This window comes from Oncorhynchus tshawytscha, linkage group LG01, assembly GCF_018296145.1.
Source record: "Oncorhynchus tshawytscha isolate Ot180627B linkage group LG01, Otsh_v2.0, whole genome shotgun sequence".
Lineage (NCBI taxonomy): Eukaryota > Metazoa > Chordata > Actinopteri > Salmoniformes > Salmonidae > Oncorhynchus > Oncorhynchus tshawytscha.
This window is the reverse complement of record NC_056429.1, coordinates 56,476,324-56,502,616: the sequence shown is the minus strand read 5'-3', so window position 1 is coordinate 56,502,616 and position 26,293 is coordinate 56,476,324. Positions and strand designations below refer to the sequence as shown.

Here is a 26,293-nt window from a genome sequence, read left to right as displayed (position 1 = left end):
GAGCAGCTCAAAGTATTAGCATTTTAAAATGTGAAATCTCCAGGTCAAACATGACTCTTATAATTCTGATACTCCCTCCCAGCTTTATCTTTATCAAACATTAAAGCCTCTGGTCATTCTAACGGTCAACTCCAGAGTCGACATAATCATAACGAGCTGCCCCAGTATTGTACAATTACAGGCCTTTTCCAGAAATATGTTTTTATTCGCTAAGTATAGGCTGACTTTGATGCTTCTCCCGCTGGTCTGTGTGTGAGAAACCCCAGTGCTCGCCTGTGCTGTGAGAAAGTCTCCTCTGTTTATGTCAAATTTGGCGCGTGCACAATTGTTGCCCTTCCGGGGGCCTGCCGCCCGCTTGTTTCCAGCCTCACTTCTGGGAAACGCACAAAAGAAGGGGGAATTTTGCCCCTCTCCGGCAAAGGAGGTCAAGATGGCAGGTGCATGTGGTGACATGCGTCCTTCTCCCTCGCAAACACACACATACAAACAAACAAACAAAAACACACACGCTGTACCGCTCTGGCCCAAATCAGCTCTGTGAAAGGAGTCCTGTGGTAACCTTCTATGAAGGAACCCCACATGCTGCTGGGCCCAGTGTGTGGGTAGAGTTTCTGTCTAAAGGAAGGCTGTCTCTCTGTGATGGGCATAGAAGTGACACTTGAATTGGGGGTTGTCATTGGCCTACAGCCAGCTGACCTTTTCAGACACAGCTCACTATGAGGGGTGCTCTGAATTGAACTGTAGTCAACACTGAAAAAGCTAAATGGATGAAGATCACTGTCAACTCGGAACGTAATGAGTCATGGTAGACTTTGTTTTAGTTTTTTTTAGTTTGTTTGAGGATTTTGGGTTTATATTTGTGATTTATTACGCTCAATTTGCGTCTCCTTTTTGTCCCCCTCTTTCACTTCCCCCTCTTTCACTTGCCCCCCCCTTCTCCCCCTCCTCTTCTCTCTTCTTTCTTTCTGCTCCTTCTCTTCTCTCCCCCTACCTTTCTTCTCCCCTCCTCTTCACTCTGTCTCTCTCTTCTTTCTTTCTGCTTGTCTCTCTCTCTCTCTCTCTCTCTCTCTCTCTCTCTCTCTCTCTGTCTCTTTCTCTCTCTCTGTCTCTCTGTCTCTCTGTCTCTCTCTCTCTCTCTCTCTCTCTCTCTCTCTCTCTCTCTCTCTCTCTCTCTCTCTCTCTCTCTCTCTCTCTCTCTCTCTCTCTCTCTCTCTCTCTCTCTGTCTCTCTCTCTCTCTCTCTCTCTCTCTCTCTCTCTCTCTCTCTCTCTCTCTCTCTCTCTCTCTCTCTCTCTCTCTCTCTCTCTCTCTCTCTCTCCCTACCTCAGAGTAACTGTGGGGAGAAGCTGCGTATTCGTCGGGTACTTATGAATTCTCCAGAGATCATCACCATAGGTCTGGTGTGGGACTCTGACCACTCAGACCTGGCAGAGGACGTCATCCACAGCCTGGGCACTTGCCTGCGCCTGGGGGATGTAAGACGCACACACACACACACACACACACACACACACACACACACACACACACACACACACACACACACACACGGAGACACACACTCACTCTTACAGTTTTCTTCAGAAGATGCCACTAAGTTATGCCATACTGGGTTGTGTGTGCTGTAATGTTTCTAGCCACCGACTACCAGAGTGGATAGAAAGCAGTCTGATGTCTCTATACTCTGACACAACACACACAGTCAGGCACCATCTCCCACACTAATGAATTTTTCAAGGTGTTTACCTGCTGTAAAAGCGAGCTAACCTTTGAGAACCTCTGGAGCGTTTCTGAAGTGGTACTTCTGCGAGTTGTGTTATGATCTGATACCAATATTCCCGATGTCTGTTTGGGTACCCTGGGGGTAGGGATATGACTTAGCTATACAATATTGCAGGACAGTGTATTTTTTGTTTCCCTATGGGGCTGAACATGAGTCCTCTCCGCTGTCCCCCTCAGCTCTTCTACAGAGTAACAGATGATAAGGCCAAGCAGGCAGAGCTCTACCTGGTGGGCATGGTGTGTTACTACGGCAAACACTACTCCACCTTCTTCTTCCAGACCAAGATACGCAAGTGGATGTACTTTGACGACGCACATGTCAAAGAGGTAAAAAAAAAAAAAAAAATGAAATAAATCAATCCATCCGGGTGAATGGTTAGAGAAGTTGACCTTATTCACTAATGTAGGATGGGATTCCTTTACCCCTAATCCTGACCATGAACATGAACCATTTGTTTTTACTGTGTAGTTTGCTGTGTTTTATTCTTCCTACAGGCCATGTTTGGCTATACATTGCTCCTCACTTGGGTGATGTTACTGTGAGAAAGACCATTGAGCCATACAAGTGTTTTTGGACTCCTCTCAGTTGAGAGTCCTCCACTTTTACGGCTTATTGTCTTTGTCTCCGTCTCTCTCTCCCGTTGCTGTGTCAAGTGGGAGAGGACATTCATCTTTTAACAGCGAATTACCTGATGTTTTCTTTCATTGCTAAACAGAAGCGTGGCCCGTCGGGCTCTATTCAAAGCCCCCTCTCTCGCTCTCTGTTTGTCGCTAATTTCACCCCAGCGCCATTAGTTTACATTATTCACCCGCTCGTTGACTCACTGGCGAGCTGGGGTTGTTTTTGCTCAATTTTTAATCGATGACACAGACTGCGTTGTCATCACAGCCCAAGGAGGATTAGTTGTCATAGGAATAGTTTACTTCACTTTATTATCCTACTGGGGATATTTAGGCCAGACAAAATTTACATCAAAAACAACAATCAACATTTATGTACAAAAATTCATGGAGAGACACATGTAACCTGCCACAGTCCTTATCATGGACAATGAGAGGTCTGCAGAGTTGCTGAGGAACCCAAAGCCTGTCACATGAGGTCATCTGGATGAACTCTGATTGGTGGTTCACACTGCGGCAGTGTTGTGGCCAGTCATGGGTGCGAGTTCTGATTGGCTTCTCCTTTAGTTCCAGGTCAGGTCCCCCTCTCTGTGTGACGAGGTGTGGGAGCATTGAGCAGAGGCGTTAGTTAGTTAGTTCCACATGCCTGGCCTGCTGGCCCAACTGTGGTGTGTGTCTCTCGCCACCTCTCCTGGGAGCGGGCGGAGGGAAGGAAATGACACACAGCTCTGTGGGCACCGGGCCTTCTCTCACTGCTCTGGCTCGCACCTATCCCCGTCTCTCTCTTTTCCTCTCTATCTCTCTACCTAGTCCACCCCCCCCAGTGACATGGCTCTTTCACCTTCCGTCCATCCACTTTCTTTAAAAATGTCTCCCCTTTCCTCTTCCCACTCCTCTATCCTTTTCTTCTCTCCCTTTTCTCCCCTTTCCTTTCTCTCTCTCTCCTCTCTCGCTCATTTCCCCTCTCCCCTCTCCTATCATGGCTTTAGTCACATAAATGTCTGTGCTGTACGTTCACTCCTGGGCAGTGGCATACAAAGCAGCTTTTCTCTCTTTCTCTCTCTCTCTCTCTCTCTCTCTCTGTCTCTCTCTGTCTGTGTGTGTGTAAAGCCAGCACGTGAGCCAGTAAGGGTTTGGACAAAAGTGGCCTGAAAACAAGGATATCCCTCTATTGTTTATCTGGCCAGCTGGACAGGAGGGCGTGGCCAATAGAGAGCTAGAGCAAAGCGTCCACCTCTGTAGACCCACACACACATTTGCGCTTTCAAACACACACACATACGCTTATACGCATACACACACACACACACACACACTTTTCTGATATGATAGGGCTATCGGGACTTCCTGTCACAGATTCCTGTGCTGAGCGAGGGCAGAGCGTTCGTTGTGCATTCGGGAAAACCAGGTTGGGGTAAGAGGGGTTGGAAAATGGCCCCTCTGGCGCTTACAGAGTCGTGTTAATGTTAGCCGTAGCTATTGTACTGTAACTGTGGTCTTGACTAACTCGCATTCTTTTGTGAGCTCACTCGCTTCGCTCTGTGTGTACTTTTCTGGGTGTCTGTTTGACTCTTCCTGAACAGTTTGAGATTTCACTTCAGGGATGGGCCTGAATGCGCAGGTCTAACCCCCTTTTTTGAGTTTCCTGGAAAGTCGTGACATAGTTTCCTCTCTTCCCGGCAGATCGGGCCCAAGTGGAAGGACGTGGTGTTTCGGTGCATCAAGGGCCACTACCAGCCCCTGCTACTGCTCTACGCTGACCCCCGGGGGACGCCCGTGTCAGTGCAGGACCTGCCCTCCCGCCTGGACCTGCACCACTTCAACAGGTCCTACTACGACAGCGAGGACTCGGGTACGAGACGCCTCGCGTCACACAAGATCACTTGCTACACGCACAGAATGGCTGTTGCATTACCACACCTGTGTTCAAATAGTATTTTTTTCCTTCTTCTTTCAAATGGAACTAGTAGTTAAAGTAAAACAAATGCAATTTATACACCACGTGTTTCTCCTTCTTGAAGCGGTTGTTTCCTGCTCTCTGTACTGTTCTGATTAAGGGCTTGTGTGTTCTCTTGCTTCTCGTTATTATCTCTGATGGCTGTCTGCATCTGTTCCGCTGTCATGCTGTGGTCTTCAGGCCGCGAGCCGTCCATCTCCAGTGACACGCGCACCGACTCGTCGACAGACAGTTACTCCTACAAGCATTCCCACTCCCACTCTCACCATGAGTCCATGGCCAGCCACTTCTCCTCCGATTCCCAGGGAACCGTCATCTGTAACCCAGACAACGACACAGCCTCCCGCAGCAGCCTGGAGACCACAGGTAGTAGGAGGAGGAGTTCAGGAATAGCATGCACACACACAGACAGGGTAGATATATATGCACACACACAGACAGGGTAGATATATATGCACACACACAGACAGGGTATATATAATGCACACACACACAGAGAGGGTAGATATATATGCAAACACACTGACAGGGTAGATATATATGCAAATACACTGACAGGGTAGATATAATGCACACACACACAGACAGGGTAGATATATATGCACACACACAGACATGGTAGATATATATGCACACACAAAGACAGGGTAGATATATATGCACACACTCTGACAGGGTAGATATATATGCACACAAACAGACAGGGTAGATATAATGCACACACACACAGACAGGGTAGATATATATGCACACACACAGACAGGGTAGATATAATGCACACACACACACAGACAATGTAGATATATATGCACACACTCTGACAGGGTAGATATATATGCACACAAACAGACAGGGTAGATATAATGCACACACACACAGACAGGGTAGATATATATGCACACACACAGACAGGGTAGATATAATGCACACACACACACAGACAATGTAGATATATATGCACACACACTGACAGGGTAGATATAATGCACACACACAGACAGGGTAGATATATATGCACACACACAAGGGTAGATATATATGCACACACAGACAGGGTAGATATATATGCACACACACAGTTGGGGTAGATATATATGCACACACAGAGACGGGGTAGATATATATGCACACACACAGTCAGGGTAGATATATGCACACACACAGACAGGGTAGATATATGCACACACACAGACAGGGTAGATATAATGCACACACACAGACGGGGTAGATATATGCACACACACAGACGGTGTAGATATATGCACACACACAGACGGGGTAGATATATATGCACACACACAGACAGGGTAGATATAATGCACACACACAGACAGGGTAGATATATATGCACACACACAGACAGGGAAGATATATATGCACACACACAGACAGGGTAGATATATATGCACAAACAAACATGAATATGGTCTGTAGCTCACTCAAACACATAAGTATGCACAGACACACACAGTCACATACATGCACGCAGGCGCATGCTTGCACGCATACACACACACTGACACACACACAGAGAGTATACTCCCAAGCCTATGCACCAAAAGAGGCTGGTGGGAGGAGCTGTAGGAGGATGGGCTCATTGTAAAGACTGGAGTGGTAGATTGGAACGGTATCAAACACATGGAAACCACGTTCCATTGAATCCATTCCAGCCATTACAATGAGCCCGTCCTCCTATAGCTCCTCCCACCAGCCTCCTCTTATATACACAGACTAAACTGTGTATTAATTCATGCTTTTACCTTGAATGTATGCACACGTGCAACTACTTAGGTTTAAGCATGTATTGCTCACCCAAACATACTCTAGACAGATTTGTATGTACTGTACAGAGGGTTAAAGCCGCAGCCATTACCCAATCATGTTCATCATGAATTATGTGTCATCATTTTTCACATGTCGTAACCATGTAAACGGTCATAAAAAAAATCTCCTCCCTAAGGCCAAGTGACGGACAGTGGGCCAGTGCAGTGCCACTCTCTGAGGAAAGGCGGAACAGTGGACAGGAAGGGCGGGGCCAGTGACAGGAAGCGGAGCTCTAGTCGTCCGAGGCGACTTGAGGAGAGGAGCCGGGGCTCTAAGACTGACAAAGCCTCGTCGGCTGGTTACCACAGCGAGGGTACGAAGGAACCAATCACACGGCAGAGCCAAGAGACTAGGGACCAATCACACGGCAGAGCCAGGGAACAAGTGACCTATGACAGAAGAGCATGATGACTCAGGAGACTATACTGTATCTAGCAGCTTAGAGCTCATCAGAATCAGTGCCTCTAGTCTTTCGCAGGTAGTTCATAGTATTTGGGTTTTACATATTTAACAAGAAGATCAGGTACAGGTACAGGAGTAGGGTATCTTGTATCTTACCATTTTTCTCTTGTCCTGTCCAGTTAGCCGTTATCACCAATGTTGTCACTCGCGTTGCACTTTCATCCTATTATTTTTTTGCTTTTTCCACCCCTCCCCATCTACACATGACATCACACCACTAATGTATTTATCTCCCACTCTCTATCTGTCTCCCTCCCTCCATCTCCCTCCTCTCTCCTGTCTCCCTGGCTTCTATAGGGGAGACTCTGAAGGAGCAACAAGCACCTCGCACCGCACCCAAGTCCTCCTCCTCCAGTCGACTGAGGGATTTCAAGGAGACCATGAGCAACATCATCCACAGTCGCCCCCTCTCTGCCTCCTCTTCGGGCTCCGGGGCCCTTGGGGGTCTAGGGGCCGAGTCAGGGGCCACCACCAAGGCCAGAGACTGGGAGGCCGACAGCACCAGCAGTGAGTCCAAGTCCAGCTCCTCCGGCGGACGATACAGACCGGCTTGGAGGCCCCGGAGAGAGGCCCTCAATATAGACAGTATCTTCAGTAGGGAGAGACGTAGACAGGCTGGGTATAGTCCCCTAGGGGCCACTCTGCCTGAAGACAGTGGGGCCCCAGCCGAGGGCCCCACAGGGTCAGTCACTGGACAAGGACAGGGGCCCTTTGGTAATATGGCCTCCTCCTGGACCCTGCCGAACCCCAGGGGCCATAACATGGAGCAGCAGCCCCCCAGGCTCATCCAGAGGATGGAGAGTGGCTATGAGAGCAGCGAGAGGAACAGTAACAGTCCTGTTAGCCTGGACATGCCTCTCAGCGAGGGACCCAATGCTGCTAATACACATAGGTACAGTAGAGTATATACAAACTGCTAGGAAAGATTCTAGATGATAGTAACTCACATATCCGAAAAGGCTAGACTCACAAATACGGACAGCTACATGATGAACTGTGTATTGTATGACTGACTTCTCTGTCTGTCTCTCTCAGGGACACCGGTCTGAAGAAGCCTTCCAGCTCCAGCTCAGGTCCATCATGGCGCACCGTGCCCAAGTCTAAGAGCAGCAGTGCTCTCCTGCAGGACGTCAAGGCTTCATGCAGGGGCAACAGCCACATAAGCCTGGGTAGGTCTGAGTCCGTGTGTGAGTGAGTTTCCCACAATGTGTGTGGGAAAGTGTCTTTTTAGGTGTTGTGTCTGTTTTGGGGTGTATACAGTGCATTCGCACTTCTCTTTTTCCACGTTTGATACAGCCTCATTCTAAAATGGATTAAATTATTTTTTTCCCTCATCAATCGACACATAATACAGGTTTTTAGAAATGTTTGCTCATTTATTACAAATATAAAGCAGAAATTCCTTATTTACATACGTTTTCAGACCTTTTGCTATGAAATTGAGCTCAGGTGCATCCTGTTTCCATTGATCATCCTTGAGATGCTTCTACATCTTGATTGGAGTCCACCTGTGGTAAATTCAATTGATTGGACATGATTTGGAAAGGCACACACCTGTCTGTATAGACAATGTCCCACAGTTGACAGTCCATTGCAGAGGAAAATCCAAGCCATGAGCTCTGACAGAGCTCCAGAGTTTCTCTGTGGAGATGGGAGAACCTTCCAGAAGGACAACCATCCCTGCAGTACTCCACCAATCAGTCCTTTATGGTACAGTGGCCAGACAAAAGCCATTCCTCAGTAAAAGGCACATGACAGCCCACTTGGAGTTTGCCAAAAGGCACCTAAAGGACTCAGACCATGAGAAACAAGATTCTCTGGTCTGATGAAATCAAGATGGAACTCTTTGGTCTGAATGCCAAGCGTCACATCTGGAGGAAACCTGGCACCATCCCTACAGTGAAGCATCATGCTGTGGGGATTGTTTTTCAGCTGCAGGTACTGGGAGACTAGTCAGGATCAAGGGAAAGATGAACAGAGTAAAGTACAGCGAGATCTTTGATGAAAACCTGCTCCAGAGCGCTCAGGACCTCAGACTGGGGTTGAAGGTTCATCTTCCAACAGGACAACGACCCTAAGCACACAGCCAAGACAATGCCGGAGTGGCTTCGGAACAAGTCTCTGAATGTCCTTGAGTGGCCCAGCTAGAGCCTGGAATTGAACCCGGTCGAATATCTCTAGAGAGACCTGACAATAGCTGTACTGCGACGCTCCCCATCCAACCTGACAGAGCTTGAGAGGATCTGCAGAGATAAAAGGAGAGAAACTCCCCAAATACATGTGTGCCAAGCTTGTATCGTCATACCCAAGAAGACTCCAGGCTGTAATCGCTGCCTATCGTGCTTCAACAAAGTACTGAGTAATTGTAATATGTAAGATTTCTGTGTTTTTTATTAAATTTGTCCATTTCTAAAAACCTGTTTTTGCTTTGTCATTATGGGGTATTGTGTGTTGATTGATGTGGGGGGAAAAACATTTAATCAATTTTAGAGTAAGGCTGTAACGTAACAAAATGTGGTAAAAGTCAAGGGGTCTGAATATTTTCCGAATTCACTGTATATTCATTATGAACTCTGAGCAGATGGTTTATGTTAATTCATCTCTGTATCTCTTGTGTGCTCAAAGTGTACACACTCACTCCTCTTCCCCCTGCCTTGTCTTGTCAGGCTATTGAACAGGGACCATTATAGAAAGCTACGATATTAACGTGTGTGTTTGTCACACAGTGGGAGAAGGCCGCAGCGAACTGGACGAGCTGCAGGAGGAGGTGGCCAGGCGAGCGAGGGAGCAGGAGTTACAGAGGAGGAAGGAGAAGGAAAAGGAGGCCGCCTTGGGGTTCAACCCCAGACCCAGCAAGTTCATGGACCTGGACGAGCTACAGAACCAGGGTAAGGCCCCAGACCCAACCCCAGCATGGTTGCTCAGCTAGAGGAGTTCCACTCTGAAGTCCATGAGTAACAGGGTTGGTGACCACTGTAGTACAGCATGTGAAAATCAGAAGAGAACAGGGAGCTGTATCAGTTGTTCTCCGGAGGCAGCCCTGCCCCACACCGCCTGGGTTTGGGTGTGTGTCTCTTTATGTAGCAGGTGTCTGAGTGCTCCATGTTGAAAGCACCCTGAGTGGGCTGACTAATGGCACTGCTGTTGTCTAACAAAAAAGAGCATTGTTCCCTCACCCACACAATTGGAAGTTTCCTCATTCAGATGGTTAGAATGTGTGCCTGGCCAGTGGCCCAGTCACAGCGTAGAAGGGTTAAAAAGCGAGTTTGAATGTTTGCTGCATTTTGTAGTGGAGAGAAATCGGATTGAACTAGTGGGGCTTGTACACGGATTTAGGTCAGGCGATCCTGCTGCGATTCTGAAGTGAACAATAAGTCCTCCATCTTCAAAGGGTTGCAAAGACATATCATTAACTCAACCCCCACCCCCCCATGGTGTGCCTTTTTTGTTTTAAATATCTTTCTGGGTGTGTTTAAAGAGCTTTACTTTTGGTGTCTGTGCATATCTGTGTTTCTTAGGCAAAGGGGACGGCTATGAACGCTGCGTGTCGGACGCTGAGCTACTGCTAGACCAGTCTCTGCGACTGGAGCAGGCTGGCGAGGTGGCCGCCGCTCTGTCTGTGGTTAATGAAGCTGTATGTAAGTAGCCCTGACCTGCCTCCCTGTGCCTGCTGCCAGCCCAGCCGACCAGCTAGAACTCCATACCACTACCTACCTACCTGTGTGTCTGTCCATGTGTGTCTCTGTTGGCTTCACCTGTAGTCCTTACCACTATTGTGCATAAGACAGCTATGCTGCAAGAAGGGTGTGGTCATTTGACCTTTGGTGTGGACTGGAGGGTCCTATATGACAAAGACCCACTTTCAGGCCACAGAGTCACTTGGTTTGAACCAGCCATCTGACTATCTATACCCAAAAGACTAAAGATGACCTCCAGCAATTAAACAAATGTTTTTTACTGTTGAAAAGCGATATCCCAAGTATAAATACAGTAAAGTACACACTCTAAAGGGTAGACAAGACTGCAAAGTTCAAGGAGTAGGGCATTCAAGGAGTTGGTCTGATGGGAAGTTGTGATTTCACCGGCCTCGCCCTTTGCTTGAGGAGCAATAGAGAACAATAGAGGGAAGGCCCACCCCACCACTTGTGCTATGTCATAACCTACCTGGACCACCTGTTGAGATGTGCCTTTTGTTAAGTAAATGAGGTGAAAATGAGACTGGAGTGCCACTTTATGGTATTGGCAGAATACTTGCTGCAATGCGCGTGCAACACGGTGCTCTATCGTCTCCTAGCAAAACCCTTTTAGTGCCCGCAACTATAGCTCTTGTTTTATCCAAATATCTTGACATTTGTGCTTTCTGTCCAGTCAGACTTAGAACTAGAGTCCTGAACCCCCCCGCAAACATGAGCAGGAGCAGTCTTGAATGAGTAATGACTAGGGGAAGAGACAATTTAGTCTGTCTAAACACAAGTTTGGGACGGCTGATAAGGTCAGCAGGCCTCTGCCTACCAACCATCCCTGTCTGATAATGAAACGAGGGATGTTTACCCATCACCGTGGTTATTATCCTGCCTGGTAGCACAGAGTGGGAGGGGTCAGGGTGGGGAACCCAGCTCTATGACAACCAAGTCTTCCCAGGGCTCATTTAGGACAATGTGGCCTGGGTCTGTTATGTCAACATGGCAGTGAGTCTGTTGTTAGTGTGGTCTCTCTGTCTGTGTTTGTCCTCGTTTCCTAATGTCTCTGTGTTTCGATGTGACTTTCACAGTTTCACTGTCTCTGTCGTGAGCGTCTTGAATGTGTGTTTGAATCTCCTGACTCGTCCACTGAGGAATGCACACACACACACACACACACACACACACACACACACACACACACACACACAATTACCCTTGTCTGGCACCCCACTATCCCCTCGTCACATAAAGCCCATTCCTCCATTTCTCCCTTTAAGATCTACAGCAAGTCAAGTCGATTACTAAAAACGTCTGAACTAAAGATATTTCGCCCGCTAACCAAGGCAAAGTGTTTTAAAAATAGCCGCTATATTTCTCCGTTCAGCCGCCGTGATATGAGTCGAAATACCGAGGAACCGCCATTATTTTATTCTCAGTCTTCTTGGCTATATTGCGCCTAGGGAAGGGCTCAGCTTAAAACTATCAATTGAATTGTTTTTCCTTAACACAGTTCACTTTGATTTGATTAATTTAACGTTATTCTATATGATTTAACCATTTGCCGAATGAACAGAATATTTTGTAAGGAGTCACTGTGGATCTTAATTTCCCCCGTGTGTATCATCAGCCTGTGCCCATTTTAATTTACAACACACACACATCCATTTTACTCACCAAGCGTGGTGCCTGTTTGTGTCCTCCCCCACCCCAAAACCCACGTCATTATTTCAACAGTCTAATCCTATGATTTGATTTTGTGCCAAGTGTTTTTGCATGCATCCCCATAACGCAGCTCTTTATTTTCTGCATTTTTCTATATTTTTTTCTTTTCTGCTTTCCTTCCCTTTTTTTCACCCTGTAGCTAAACTCAGGCTTCCCATGCATGAGGGTGGCGCTAACACCCATAGCAGGACAGTGGCTGAGGCCCGGCTGCAAAAGTGCATGAGGAGAGCGCGGGGCCTGCAGCAGCGCATGCAGCAGCAGGAAGACAGACCCCAGCAACAGGATCAGGAGCAGACAGAGAAGCAGGATCAGCCCTGTCCCTCTCCCCAGGGCCCCCCCAGGTACCAGCACTGTCTCCTGTCTGTGTCCTGTGACTCCCATCCCCCACCTGACCTCACCTGTGGCTGAGCTCCTCATGTGACTCTGGAAGGAGTGGAACAAGGGATCACACAGTCCTGGTTTATTCTTTAACATGCAACATGCTTTGCAGGTAGTATAGGAAAGACACCATTGATTTGTAAGTATGTGTTCAATGTGCCTACAGACAAAGGGAGAAATGCTGTTTTGTTTTCTTTAACCTAGGTTCTTTACAGTAGGTCTATGTGTGCTAATCTGATTCCTACATCTAACCATTAATACAGCATCATTTTTTCCAAACACACAATTTTACCCTGGTGTTTTAAGGTTTTCAAATATTTGCTAATGCCGTCTCTTATTCAGTGTAGCTCGTGCTGCTGTGTTGTTTGGAGGGTTGTGTGTGCGGGTGTTTACTCTTTAGTTATTGTGGAGGTTGCTGTGAGTCCTGGTCCTTGGGGGTCCACAGACACGAGTGCCTCTTCCAGGGGTCCGGTTCTGAGCCACCCCCGTGGCTCACCTGTGCCGAAGCTCGAAAATGTCCATCTGTTACAGGAACATCACACACACACACACTAACTCGCACGCATGCACAGTCAACTCACATACCCGCACACACGGACTCCCATGGACACACTGACATGCGCACACACACACACCAACTAACATTTTAGACCTAGAACATGTGTATAGTATAAAAAGTAGTATTTAGTAATGTATTGTAAACAATACAAAATCCTCCTCTGTTTCAGAGCAAAGACATGGGAGAGATGCCTCGTCATCAATCACTAACCAGCCCATAACATGAGCCTCTTTCCTCCTCCTTCCTAGTGAACAGCCTGTCCCAATCCAAATACTGTTGACAGACGCCCAGGAGGACCAACCACAAGCAGTCCCGGAAGCCACCAGAAACACGCCTTCTCCTCTCTACGTTAAGCCCCTCCCATCCAGCACAAACTCACTCCCTGAGCCCCTGAGCCACCCCCCTGTCACTATGCCCCCGAGCCCTCACACAGGGTCACCCACGGGGGGGTTCATGGCGGAGGTGTGGGGGCGCCGGGAAGGACTGGAGATGTCAGGCGTGCTAGATAACTCTTGTACTCATGTGAGACCCCTCCACATGCACGCTACCGTGTCCCTGCCTGCCCTGTGTGTGAGTGGCCGGGACGAGAGCTTTACTGAGGGAGGCCATGACCAGACTCCAGCCCTGCCCAACCACCAGCCAGCTGCACCCTCACACTGGAACAGTAACCCCCCAACCCAGACTCTGCCCACCCCACGCCCGCACTCCAGGACACCCTCTCCAGTCAGCCACACCTCAGAGGAAAGGGGCGACACCAACATGGAGGATGCCTATTCCAGACGGCCAGCCCTGGGCCCCTCTCAGCCTCCTCCAGCCCATCAGAACCACAGCTCCCCTGTCCCCATCTCCTCCAACACCTCTAGGCTCGGCCCTCCTCCTCCCCCTCCCACCCGTAACTGGTCCGGCTGGAGCCTGGACCAGCCGGCCGCCTTCGACTCCCCCTTCTACGCCCCTCCTACAGACTCCCACTGCCCACCTTCCACCCCCATCAGACCAGGGTGGACCCCTTCCCCAGCGTCTGGGAACTACAGGCCAGGTGCCGCCATGCCAGTGGAGCGCTGGGCAGAGAATGTGACCCGCTACTACAACTCCCAGGCGGTGGTTGGGTCACCCTGTGAGGAGCTGTCGGAGCTAGACTCTCTGTACCAGGCGAGCCTTCAGGCCACCAGCCTGCCCCGGGCCCCAAGCGGAGTTAGCCCCCAGCCCACTGCCAACAAGCAACGTAAGTATACTCACTGACCAGTGATGTATGGTACAACTGTAAAAAATAAAAATAGAAACAAGCTCGATATGATGAGGGATAAAAATGTAAGTGGGTGAGAGCTGTCCGTGACTAATACTGTGTCTCTGTGTTGTATCTGCAGCAGCTAGAAAGCTGTTGTCTGGGCTGACTGCACCTGGCCGCTCCAAGACTCCCACAGCCGAGTTAGAGAGACATGCTTACAGAACGCCAGGCTACACCAGCAGCCCCACACAACACAACAAGGTTGGCATCCACAGTGTGTGTGTGTGTGTGTGTGTGTGTGTGTGTGGTGTGTGTGTGTATTGTCCTACATGTGGCTGATTGAGTTTCAGGGCTGTGTGTGGTGATGAGTGTTCCAAGCTGTGTGTGTTGAGGCTGCTTGGTGATTTGGTGCTGATGTGTGAAGGTTGTATCTGAGTGACGTGTGTAGGCGGACTGGCGTGTGTTTGCATCAGTCCCTGTGTCTGTACATGCATGTTTTTTTGCAGGGCTTGACATTCAGGTAAATTTGCCAGTGGCACACCGGGTCAGTGGCTTTTCAAGGTTACTGGCTCCAACATTGTAACCACTGGCCCATATTGTATTGGTGTGGTGATGCAGCATAACAAAAACGCATATTCATAACTGTTTTGATTGGGTGCTGGGCTCTGATTATCAATGGAGGTCAGACTGCAGTCTTGTTTTGTCAGAGGATGACCCGGACTCAACATGATGCCCTGTGATAAAAGACACTGTAATAACATTTTGTTAAAAGGAATATATTCGTGAAAAGCATGTCATTGTGTGAATTTGATAGGCCCCCCCCATTCTTACTTTCCTCCCCCCATTCGTCTCAAACTCCTCAAGCTCTCTCTCCAGAGCCTCTTCTGTTGGCTAGTTCTATCTTCCTCCCCAAGCAGTGAACCCTGGGCATCTAGCTGGCAGACCCAGACCCCTACCACCTCAGAACAACTTGCTCTGCGTTGAATTCATCAAGGTCTAGTCCCTCAATTGTGATGATGCGGCTGAGCTGAGTTGTCGCCAGAGAGGAACTCCAGTCGGTTGCGATACTTGACTTGCAGGACAATCCCCTTTCGCAGACAGCTGTGCTGATGGCCATTGTGAGATTACTGAGCTAATGGGGAAACTGGTGACTTCAAAAAATATATTTATATGTATTTTTTTATACCTCTTTCTCTCCAATTTCGTGGTGTCCAATTGGTAGTTGCAGTCTGCACTGCACAACGTGCACTGCACAACGTGCACTGCACAACGTGCACTGCACAACGTGCACTGCACAACGTGCACTGCACAACGTGCACTGCACAACGTGCACTGCACAACGTGCACTGCACAACGTGCACTGCACAACGTGCACTGCACAACGTGCACTGCACAACGTGCACTGCACAACGTGCACTGCACAACGTGCACTGCACAACGTGCACTGCACAACGTGCACTGCACAACGTGCACTGCACAACGTGCACTGCACAACGTGCACTGCACAACGTGCACTGCACCCGGGCCCACCACAGGAGTCGCTAGTGCACGAATGGACAAGGACACCCCTGCCGGCCAAACCCGGATGACGCTAGGCCAATTGTGCGCCGCCCCATGGGTCTCCCGGTCATGGCTAGCTGCGACAGAGCCTGGACTCGAACCCAGAATCTCTAGTGGCACAGCTAGCACTGCGATGCAGTGGCTTAGACAACTACGCCACTCGGGAGGCCCGACTAGGTGACTTTTATAAAATCAAATCATATTTTATTTGTCACATGTGCCGAATACAACAGGAATTACCGTAAAATGCTTACTTACAAGCCTTTAACCAACAATGCAGTTCAAGAAATAGAGTTAAGAAAATATTTACAAAATAAACATAAGTAAAAAATATAATAAAATGTTACACAATAAAATAACAATAACGAGGCTATATACAGGGGTTACCGATACCGAGTCAATGTGCTGGGTACAGGTTAGTCAAGGTAATTTGTACATGTAGGTGGGGGTAAAGGGACTATGCATAGATAATAAACAGCTAGTAGCAGCGGTGTAAAACAGGGGGGGTCAATGTAAATAGTGTGGGTGGCAATTTGATTAATTGTTCAGCAGTCATATGGCTTGGGGGTAGAAGCTGTTGAGGAGCCTTTTGGACCTAGACTTGGTGCTTTGGTACCGCTTGCTGCATGGTAGCAGAGAGAACAGTCTATGACTGGAGTCTTTGACAATTTGTGGGTCCTTCCTCTGAGACTAGTATATAGGTCCTGAATGGAAGCTTGGCCATAGTGATTTACTGGGCTGTACGCACTACCCTCTGTAGTGCCTTACGGTCGGATGCCGAGCAGTTATACCAGGCGGCGATGCAATCGGTCAGGATGCTCTCCATCTGGGGACCCATGACAAATCTTTTCAGTGTCCTGAGGGGGAAAAGGCATTGTCGTGCCCTCTAAACGACTTTCTTGGTGTGTTTGGACCATGATAGTTTGTTGTGATGTGGATACCTGGGGCAGGAGGGTAGCCTAGTGGTTAGAGCATTGGACTAGTAACCGAAAGGTTGCAAATCCCGACCTGACAATGTACAAATCTGTCATTCTGCCCCTGAACAGGCAGTTAATCCACAGTTCCTAGGCCGTCATTGAAAATAAGAATTTGTTCTTAACTGACTTGCCTAGTTAAATAAAGGTAATAAATAAATATTTAAAAAATACCAAGGAACTTGAAACTCGACCCACTCCACTACAGCCCCATCGATATGAATGGGGGCATGTTTGGCCCTCCTTTTCCTGTAGTCCACAATGATCTCCTTTGTCTTGCTCATGTTGAGGGAGAGGTTATTGTCCTGGCACCACACTGCCAGGTCTCTGACCTCCTCCCTATAGGCTGTCTCATCGTTGTCGGTGATCAGGCCTACCACCGTTGTGTCGTCAGCAAACTTTATGGAGTCGTGCTTGGCCAAGCAGCCGTGGGTGAACAGGGAGTAAAGGCGAGGAATAAGCACGCACCCTTGAGGAGCCCCCGTGTTGAGGATCAGCATGGCAGATGTGTTGTTGCCTACCCTAACCACCTGTGGGCGGCCCGTCAGGAATTCCAGTATTCAGTTGCAGAGAGAGGTGTTTAGTCCCAGGGTCCTTAGCTTAGTGATGAACTTAATGGGCACTATGGTGTTGAACGCTGAGCTCTAGTCAATGAACAGCATTCTCACATAGGTGTTCCTTTCGTCCAGGTGTGGAGTGCGATTGAGATTGCGTCATCTGTGGATCTGTTGGGGTGGTATGCGAATTGGAGTGGGTCTAGGGTGTCCGGGATGATGATGTTGATATACACCATCATAAATAGTGTACAGTGCCTTCGGAAAGTATTCAGACCCCCTGACTTTGTCCACATTTTGTTACGTTCCAGCCTTATTCTAAAAATGATTAAATTGTTTTTTCCCCCTCATCAATCTTCACACAATACCCCAAAATGGCAAAGTAAAAACAGGATTATTTTGCAACAACTATTTATTTAGAACCACAGATGGACAAAATGGGAGTTAACGTTAACTGGGGAACATCTACAATTTCATAAGATTGGTGCTTTGAATCCTGTGTCGGTAATGCCGTTGCCTGAGGAGGGTGAATGGCACACATGTATCCCAGATCAGATTACTCCAAAACCTAGGCCTGATTTGCAAGAGACAGCATTGGAATGGGGAAAAGTATTGTATCCAGATGGCTCTAGTTACATGACCACAGAAGGGAAGAGAGTAATGGGGTACGCTGTGTGTGATGACAGAGGAATAGCGAAGGCTGGCCCACTGTCAGCCTCGGTGTCAGCCCAGGAGGCGGAGTTACATGCATTGGCCGAGGCTTGTAGGTTGACGGAAGGAGAAAATGTAACAATATATACTGATTCTCAGTATGCATTTGGAGAAATTCATGATTTCGGTACATTGTGGTCACAATTGGGCATGTTAACAGTGACAGGATCACCAATAAATAATGGTCTGCCTCAACTATTCCAGCACCATTTCAACTTCAACATTTCAACATCATCAAATCACCTCTGCTTAGTCTATTACATTGACAACTAAAAGATACCAAAAACAATTGAGCCCCAATCAACGTAAGCTAAATATAATGTGGCTGTCCATGCTTCTGATTTGTGTGTGTGTGTGTGTGTGTGCACGTTTGTGCAAGTAGAAACTTATGTTGACTGACCCTACATGTAGAGAAACGCCAATGCCATCCTCCTCTCTTCAATGTTGATGAAACAGTCTATCACTCTGTCATACAGTACACGTTTTATTTTTTTGTTGTCCTAGGCTAACTGGCTAAAATACTTGCTCACTAGCCTAACTTCCATTCATGGGCAACGTTAGCTAGTTAACATTAGCATTCTACATATTGAACTTCCATCCTCTCAGACCAGGGGCACAGCGATGTATTAATTAATGGAGAATTCATGTATTACGGAGAATTAAGTAATGCATTATGGAGAATTAAGTAAAACCACAAGTCCAAATCCCTATCTCCATCCATGGCTAATTTAGGAAAGGGATAACTAGCTAGCTAGCTAGACACCAGAGGACAACACAATGAGATGCAACAATTCAAGTTGTTTCTGTCAATGATGTATGCTCTCAATGCGATATTATAGGAGTGACTTCAAAATCCAAGCTGGCTTCCCTTGACACTTTTTTTTGCTGCGTCAGGATCATTTAGTTGAGCTCGCTCAGTTTAGCTCAACGCTGATGGGCAAATTTGGAATACTTTTTTATCAAGGGAGTCCAAATGCTCGCCGGTTTCCCTTGCATTCCATTCAATGCTACGGGCAACAACAATGTCATACTCGTTTGGACCAGACAACATCAGATAGATGGCCTACACATAGAAAGACAGAGGGACGCTGTTTCACTGGCTTGGATGCTTTCTCCGGTGAGATACATTCAGCCTCTTGCGAATTGAAGGAAAATTATGAAACACAGAGAGACAAAATATCAGTTATTTTATGTTTATGTATTTTTTTATTGGTCAACTTTTTGCTTGTTTCCCTTGGTATCCATGAATACACGCCACCGATAACACAACAGTTTTTGTGACAGACTATCAGTAGCGTAGAAAATGTGATGGAATTTAAGTTGTGTTTTTCATTCAGAACATAGAAATTTAACCGCAAAAGGTATTTTGATGTGCACTACGTCATTACGCACAGAATTTGATCCACAATAAGTCAGTTTGATGAAAACATCTCTGGTGGGAAAATGTGGATATTGTTTATGCACACTGTGTGTGTAGATGAAAATCTGTCTCAAATTGTATGGAAACCTAGCTAGTGGTGTGTTTCCAACAAATGGACAAAAATCAGTGCGTGATCGTGCACACATTGTACTTTTTCGCGCACATTTTCATGTACCAAATAAAAATCCAAAATTAATTGTTTCGCATTTTCAACTCTACCAAGCATCAGTCATCATGTTTCCAGAATAAGACCCTCGGTAGTTATTGGAAAGGAGCACCATGTGAGGTTCATCATAATTTATTTAATCTGTAGCCTAATAAAGTGCATGGTTTCCCGAGTCATAGTGGAAGGACCACACACCATATCATCCAAGCTTATGTCAATAAGATGGTTAGACCTATTATATAAATATTTACATATAAAGGCATTGCCATTTTTCGGCATGAAATATTTTTACTGCACAAACAAATAGGTCCCCGTCATGTCGAACAAACAAATGATCATTAGGCATTCATGAAATCGTACCGAAACTTCCCGTTTCCATTACAGCTGTCGTAAATATGGTATGACTTTACACCCAGAAAAACTGTGGATGGAAACGTGGTTAAAGGCTGAAATTTCCTCACTCTTTTTTTTCTCCCTGTCATTTTCCTTTTAGCTCATCCTCCATCGTCCTGCTTTTCTCTTTTTTTACCAGGCACTTGTCACGGATAAGAAACATTGTTTCGGTCTCTCTCTCCCTCTCTATTTTCTACTATAATAATTACTATCATAATTATTTAATGTTCGCCCTTTCACTCGTAGCCTAGTTTGTACGCTTACATTTTTTCCCAATGTCATCTGACAAACCCTTAACCCTTACCCTAACCATGACCCAAATCATAGCCCTAACTTTAACCCTTTCCATCACCACTTGGGGCAGGATCCCGTATAGCACGGACCATGATTGGCACGCTCTGATTCAGATCTGAATCCCACATCTATTTCTTAATGGGCTATTTATCGGATATGTATGCTGTTTGACACAAATTTGAATGTTTTGAACCCACACCTATATTTTATTTATTTATGCCTAATACACTGTTATTTCTTCCTGTATCTAGCCAACAAGTGAGCTGTGTAAATAATTGTCATGCCATGACAAGCAGCTCCATAGTGTAGTCCTAGGCCAACGTAAACCTTTCTTTGCTAATAGTGACATTGCTGTGTGGGATGCCTTATATTATCAAAGACTGAAAAGCAGGTTAAGGACTGAATTGACGGGCTTCCTGCCTCTGCTGAAATTGGTCTGGCTCGAGTAGCCTGGACGTAGCCTAGGTCACTCGAGAGGGAGAGTTTGACATTCATGCCTGGAAACCGAATGCTGATTGAAAGCAAGTGTGGAGTGTCTGACGTCGGGAAGATTGTCAAGGATGAAATATACAATATTATTTGTCTGTTTTGTAGTTTGAAAATGTACTTGCCCAAGCGAGCCATATGAAAGCTTGATTAACTGGCCCGATGAGCTCAGCAGAACATGCCAGGCCAGCGGGCAGCCCTGAATGTTGAGCCCTGTTGTGCATGTGTGTGTGTAGGAGTGTGTTTGACACAATGTGTTTATTGTGTCCCTGTAGCCTGGGTCATGTGAGCGACCACTGGGAGATGACAAGAACTACAGTGCTGAGAACCTCCGCCGCATTGCCCGCAGTCTGAGTGGCACCGTCATAGGGGGCCGACCCGAACTCCTCACCCCCTCCCGCAGCTTTGTGAGTCACACATACACACACACACACACACACACACACACACACACACACACACACACACACACACACACTTTCTCTCTCACACACACAGACACACACACAGACACACACACAGTGTGCATATGTCATACACACAAACACAGAGCCTCACACGTGAGCCTCAGTTCCTGACTGGGAAAGGCCACAGCTGTCAATCCCACTCAGTGCTGTCTGTGTTACCTTGGGTGAGCACATCATTACATCATCATGTCATGTACCATCAATGTACCTCATCATCATCATCACACCTCCCTCCCAGTGAATGTGATGGTTTCATAATGTCATAACGCCATCTGGTGTTCACATAATGCAACTGCCATGTTGTGCTGTGATAGAGCCCCTAGTGGCGTGATCTTCACTCTGCAAAATGCTCGAAGGTGATTTTGTTAATTTAGTTAATCCAATAAGCTTTTAACCTTGTGTTCAGCTTACATTCTTTGGCTGAAGAACAAAAAACAGCACTAGACATGGCACTGTTGCATTATATGAATAGATGGTGAGGTTTGTACTGCCATTGAACTCCTGACTATTGTTTTTTTGTTGTTTTCACTGAAGTGTGGGTCAGCGGTCCCTTGTCAACCTGTTTTAACTCATCTGTCTTCCTCTTATCCCCATCTCCCTCCTGCCTCACAACTGCTGGGTATTCTCACCTTGTGGTGGATCTCTCACACTCTCTCTCTCTCACACTCTCTCTCTCACACTCACTCTCTCTCACACTCACTCTCTCTCACACTCTCTCTCTCTCACACTCTCTCTCTCACACTCTCTCTCTCACTCTCAAACTCTCTCACTCTCAAACTCTCTCACACTCTCTCTCTCACACTCTCTCTCTCACTCTCAAACTCTCTCACTCTCTCTCTCTCACTCTCTCTCTCTCTCTCTCTCTCTCTCTCTCCCTGGACTTTTACAAAATAAAAAGGAGCCCCCAGTTACCAGGATGCCAAAGCATGCGGATTCCCGAGTCCCCCACGTCATCCTAGCACGTCCTCCCTGCACCCCCTCCCTCCTCCACCCACCTCTCTCCACCCGAACCCCAACACCAATACCTCCACAACAACCACCACCACTACAGCCCCCCAGCACTGCCCCAGCACCCCCCTCAGCAGGCAGCACGGCCCCCCTCCGCGGGGCCCTATCTGGGACGCTCAGGTAACCATCAGCCTCCTTGACCTCCACCACCTCCAGTCATCAGACCATTAAACACAGTACCATGCTGGCCCTACCAGCCATGGGAAGTGGATCACATAACAGTCACTTTGACTGTTCTACCTCCCGATGTCTCTGTATGTCTGGTCATACTACTGGGTTTATGTGCCATTAGCAATAATGAAGTATATTTGTTTTGTAGGGGTAGAACAGTAGAATATGGCACAAAACAATGCGACGGGGGATAAGAACACATTAGCAGAACTTTGATTGTCCAGTGAGTTTCTCGGTGTGCCTCTACTGTGGTCGTCCTCTTCTAACGATTTTCTGCCCCCACAGGAGATCACCAGAAGGGAAACCAGTTTCTGGCTGTGTTTGACCGGGGTGAAGCTTTCTCCCGTGAAAACTACCACAGTGTTGCACTGAGCTACGGCACGCTGCCGCGGGCACCTCCCAGGACACCTCCTTCCTGGTCCTCCTCTCTCCCCCGGCCCAGGGAAGGACCCAACCCGGGACCTGGGTACTACAGCCACCCAGACATGGGCTATGCCACCCTCTCCCACCCCCACCGCTCTGCCCCCCCTAGTGGCGCCATCAATGGCTACAGGCAGCCTCCTCAATCCAGCAGGACCAATGGAACCCTACCTTCCCGTCTACAACCACAACACCACCCAGTCCACCACCGGCTTTCCAGCGAGACCTCCAACCAGCCCCTCCGCCTGGACATACCCCCGGATGATGACTGGAGGACCCCCGACTACAGGATTGTACCGCTGTCCATGCCAATGCGGCATGCCCACCCCCTCCATCAGCCCACCCAGAGGCATGACCACCCCCGTATGATGGCATCGTCCCGTGGCCCCGGTAGTGCCCAGCTCTGTTCCCTGTGCCAACAGCTGCCCACCGAGCCATTCCGTCACTACTGCCAGTCCTGTGGGGTTTACATGGCCCGTTTCCGACCTGCCAGCTGATCCAGCTCACCGTCACCTTGCAAATGGACCCAGTTTACTCCCAACACACACACACCCTCTTTCTCTCTCTGTTCCCCATTGGGCTATAGATGTCAGACTCTGCTGTTGTAGAATGCAGTTAAGGAGGCTCACAGCAATCTTGGGACACATTGTTCTAGCAGATTGTGGCCCTTTAGTTTCCCATCAATTGATGTCTATAGTATAACCCCAGCCCCCATCCCAACCCAACCCTCTTTAACCAGACAGTCCAACCACTATATCTGGTCATTAACCTGGTATATTTCTATAGAGTTTATATTTAGTCTTTATGGCTGCTCGTCATCTAAGGTTATTTAAAAATGATGTGATCCAGCATTGGAAGGTCACAGAGTCCAGGCTGGGTAGAAGTAGGGCTGTGTAGTGTCCACTGAGGTGGATGGCAAGAGGCACTCAATCAGTCAATCAAGTGTATTTATAAAACCCTTTTACATCAGCAGAGTGTCACAAAGTGCTTCTACAGAAACCCACCCTAATACCCCAAAGAGCAAGCAATGCAGATGTAGAAGTACGTTGTGAGAAGGAAAGAAAAACTCCCTAGAGAGGTAGGAACCTAGGAAGAACTTAAGTGGAACCAGGCTCTGAGGGGTGGCCAATCCTCTTCTGGCTGTGCCGGTGGAGATTATAAGAGTACATGGCCATTAAGGCACTGTGCTTCTGGGAGGTTAGGACACCCCATAAACACATCGGCACCCAACACAGCTGGAGTTTAGGGTTACACTGATGTTCCCAGGGGTCACAAATGAACCCATTGTTTGAGGAAGCCTGTTACAGACGGGAGAATGAAGATGGAAGTTGAGTTACATGGTGGGGATGAGGGCCAAGGCGGAGTGAGAGGTACAGTTGGAAGTTGTACACGTTTTATTGTCAGTCATGAAAACTCCTTTAACAGGTGTGAGAGTGAAATGGATGTGTCATAAGGCTGCTTTCTCACACCAACCCATCTCTGTCTGCACAGAAAGAGACGACACCCTCTCCTCAATGGATACTGATGCTATTTACTTACTGTATTACTCTATTTATAATTTTTAGCACGCTCTGGGTAAGTAGTGTCTAGATGATCAAACTAATCTACAGGCCTAGCCTGTATATACTCTGCCATAGACCTGCTGTACTTTACATTCTCTCAACTAGCTAGCACTGTCTGGTGACTAGAGCCCTCTTGCAGAATGGGCCTGTGTGTGGGCTAAAGACCCTAGACTTTTCTCTTGAGGCTTTTCACAGCCCTGCAGCTATGCATGGTTGTTCAGCAGATCTATGACTGAGGGAGTCACCCCGGAGCTTAGTGTACAATATATTAAGTATATATGAGATTAAGTGCAGTGAATTTACTTAACTGCGTTTAACACACGTTTAGTGCACTTCAGAAGTGTTAAGATAATTGTATCGGTTGCTGTTTTAATTCTATTGCCATTTCTCCCGTTGTTACGGGATACTCTCAATGTTAGCCTATTTTTGTACTTGTGTAAGTTCGATGGGGATCCTGAGTGCTAAGGAGGTACAGTGCAGAGGTTTACGCTCTTAGAGAAAACGTAATGACAGTGTACACATCTATATTTTACAGAGAACAAAATAGGAACTAGGAACGGTCAATTCAATAGGAACGGTCAATTCAATGGCTTTTAACAAATCTTACGAGTTGAATCTTGATGCTAGAGCCATTTTTCTTGATCTTTTATTTTTGTGATGCACGATGGCTGGAGATGGTTAGTTTCATGTTCCTAATTCAAATCTCAACCCAGACATTACTAAGATGCTGATTTATAGCTCTGGAATACAACAAAAGCCAACTTTGCCTCGTTTTTTGAGGCAGACTTTTAGATCTGATGATGTAAACTTGCGGATCATTAGTCCCAATTAGAGTGAAGTTGCTTTTTTTGACTTGTGAGGAAAAGAAAGCTACAGCCTTAGAAAATACACTTAAGGTTATCTACAATCTGAAATGAAGGAAATTACTAAATTATGTTTTGTTGCTCTCTACGATATTGCTGATTTGTTTTGGAATATTTTTACACTTATTTTTCTACACTGTAGATATGACTGAGGGAATATGAACAGAATGGAGCTTATGGAAGAAAGGTTTTGAGTGTTAAGATAAAAATAAAAAAACTGCTAAAATCATATAGTTAATGCAGAATTTAGGATGCACAACTGCTGTGCAATCCATCAGGTGTGAGTGGTGGTGTTCTTCTTTAGGGCAAACAAGTCTCTGAAACTGAAATGTTAAACACTTAACCAAAGAGTGCCACTTTAGTGAGACTCATTTTAATGAAAAGGAATGACTCCTTCGTTTGTGTACATTAAGCAACACTTCCCCCTTGTGGATTGTCAGTGGAACAGAAGGTAACTGATGTGTCCATTTTTATTTTTTTAACATGCTAATCAACAGAGACTGCAAAAGCCGAACAGTGTAACTGTGTGTACAGATAATGATAGCCTTCGACCTTAAATTTTAAGACGATGGGTTTTCTTAGTAGTATAAAGGAAGGGTTGACAGATTTCCATTTTTGGACTTTGTTTGTAAATGCTGTGCTAGCAGATGGAACTTGTATTTTTGCAATAAAGTTGTTATAAATTGCTCCAAACAGGAGCACAGTATGAAGATTGTCTGTTTATTTGTGACTTTGCTATGCTGCTCTAATCCCTTGCACTAAACATTTTAATTTAAGGCAGTTACAACTAAACGTTACGTTTACAACTAAACCCAAGAGTTCTTCCCAGACACTCACTGACCATAAGTCAGTGTTCAAATTATTTTCAGCTTCTGCTTGTGGCCAGTAAGGGTGATAAGGAATGTACAACAACATCCTGCTTCCTCCCTTTGTAAAAACCCCTAAAGCACCCCCAATTTGAGAATTTTGGAAAAGGTCAATAGGAGGAAAAACTGAGCGCTAGCTGACTGGTACCTCGGATAACAGTCCATG

General features: G+C 46.9%; 1 protein-coding gene across 7 annotated transcripts in view; it reads left to right on the top strand.

Annotated features, from left to right (window-relative positions):
* The window catches only part of LOC112253735 (inactive ubiquitin carboxyl-terminal hydrolase 54), a 119,321-nt gene extending 93,350 nt beyond the window's left edge, over nucleotides 1-25,971 (top strand). For 4 of the 7 annotated variants that reach the window (XM_042323380.1, XM_042323383.1, XM_042323379.1 and 1 more), the window contains 15 exons: nucleotides 1,328-1,474; nucleotides 1,959-2,108; nucleotides 4,086-4,254; nucleotides 4,540-4,725; nucleotides 6,320-6,496; nucleotides 6,943-7,537; nucleotides 7,681-7,814; nucleotides 9,372-9,533; nucleotides 10,164-10,283; nucleotides 12,190-12,391; nucleotides 13,236-14,209; nucleotides 14,352-14,473; nucleotides 21,046-21,177; nucleotides 22,136-22,365; nucleotides 22,702-25,971. In XM_042323380.1, the coding sequence (XP_042179314.1) occupies nucleotides 1,328-1,474; nucleotides 1,959-2,108; nucleotides 4,086-4,254; nucleotides 4,540-4,725; nucleotides 6,320-6,496; nucleotides 6,943-7,537; nucleotides 7,681-7,814; nucleotides 9,372-9,533; nucleotides 10,164-10,283; nucleotides 12,190-12,391; nucleotides 13,236-14,209; nucleotides 14,352-14,473; nucleotides 21,046-21,177; nucleotides 22,136-22,365; nucleotides 22,702-22,741 (3,540 nt within the window). In that variant the 3' untranslated portion in view covers nucleotides 22,742-25,971. Of the gene's footprint in view, nucleotides 1-1,327; nucleotides 1,475-1,958; nucleotides 2,109-4,085; nucleotides 4,255-4,539; nucleotides 4,726-6,319; nucleotides 6,497-6,942; nucleotides 7,538-7,680; nucleotides 7,815-9,371; nucleotides 9,534-10,163; nucleotides 10,284-12,189; nucleotides 12,392-13,235; nucleotides 14,210-14,351; nucleotides 14,474-21,045; nucleotides 21,178-22,135; nucleotides 22,366-22,701 lie in introns of those variants that run through there. The other 3 variants (XM_042323386.1, XM_042323393.1, XM_042323402.1) reach the window with 3 other exon arrangements.
* Nucleotides 25,972-26,293: the final 322 nt, after the last annotated feature.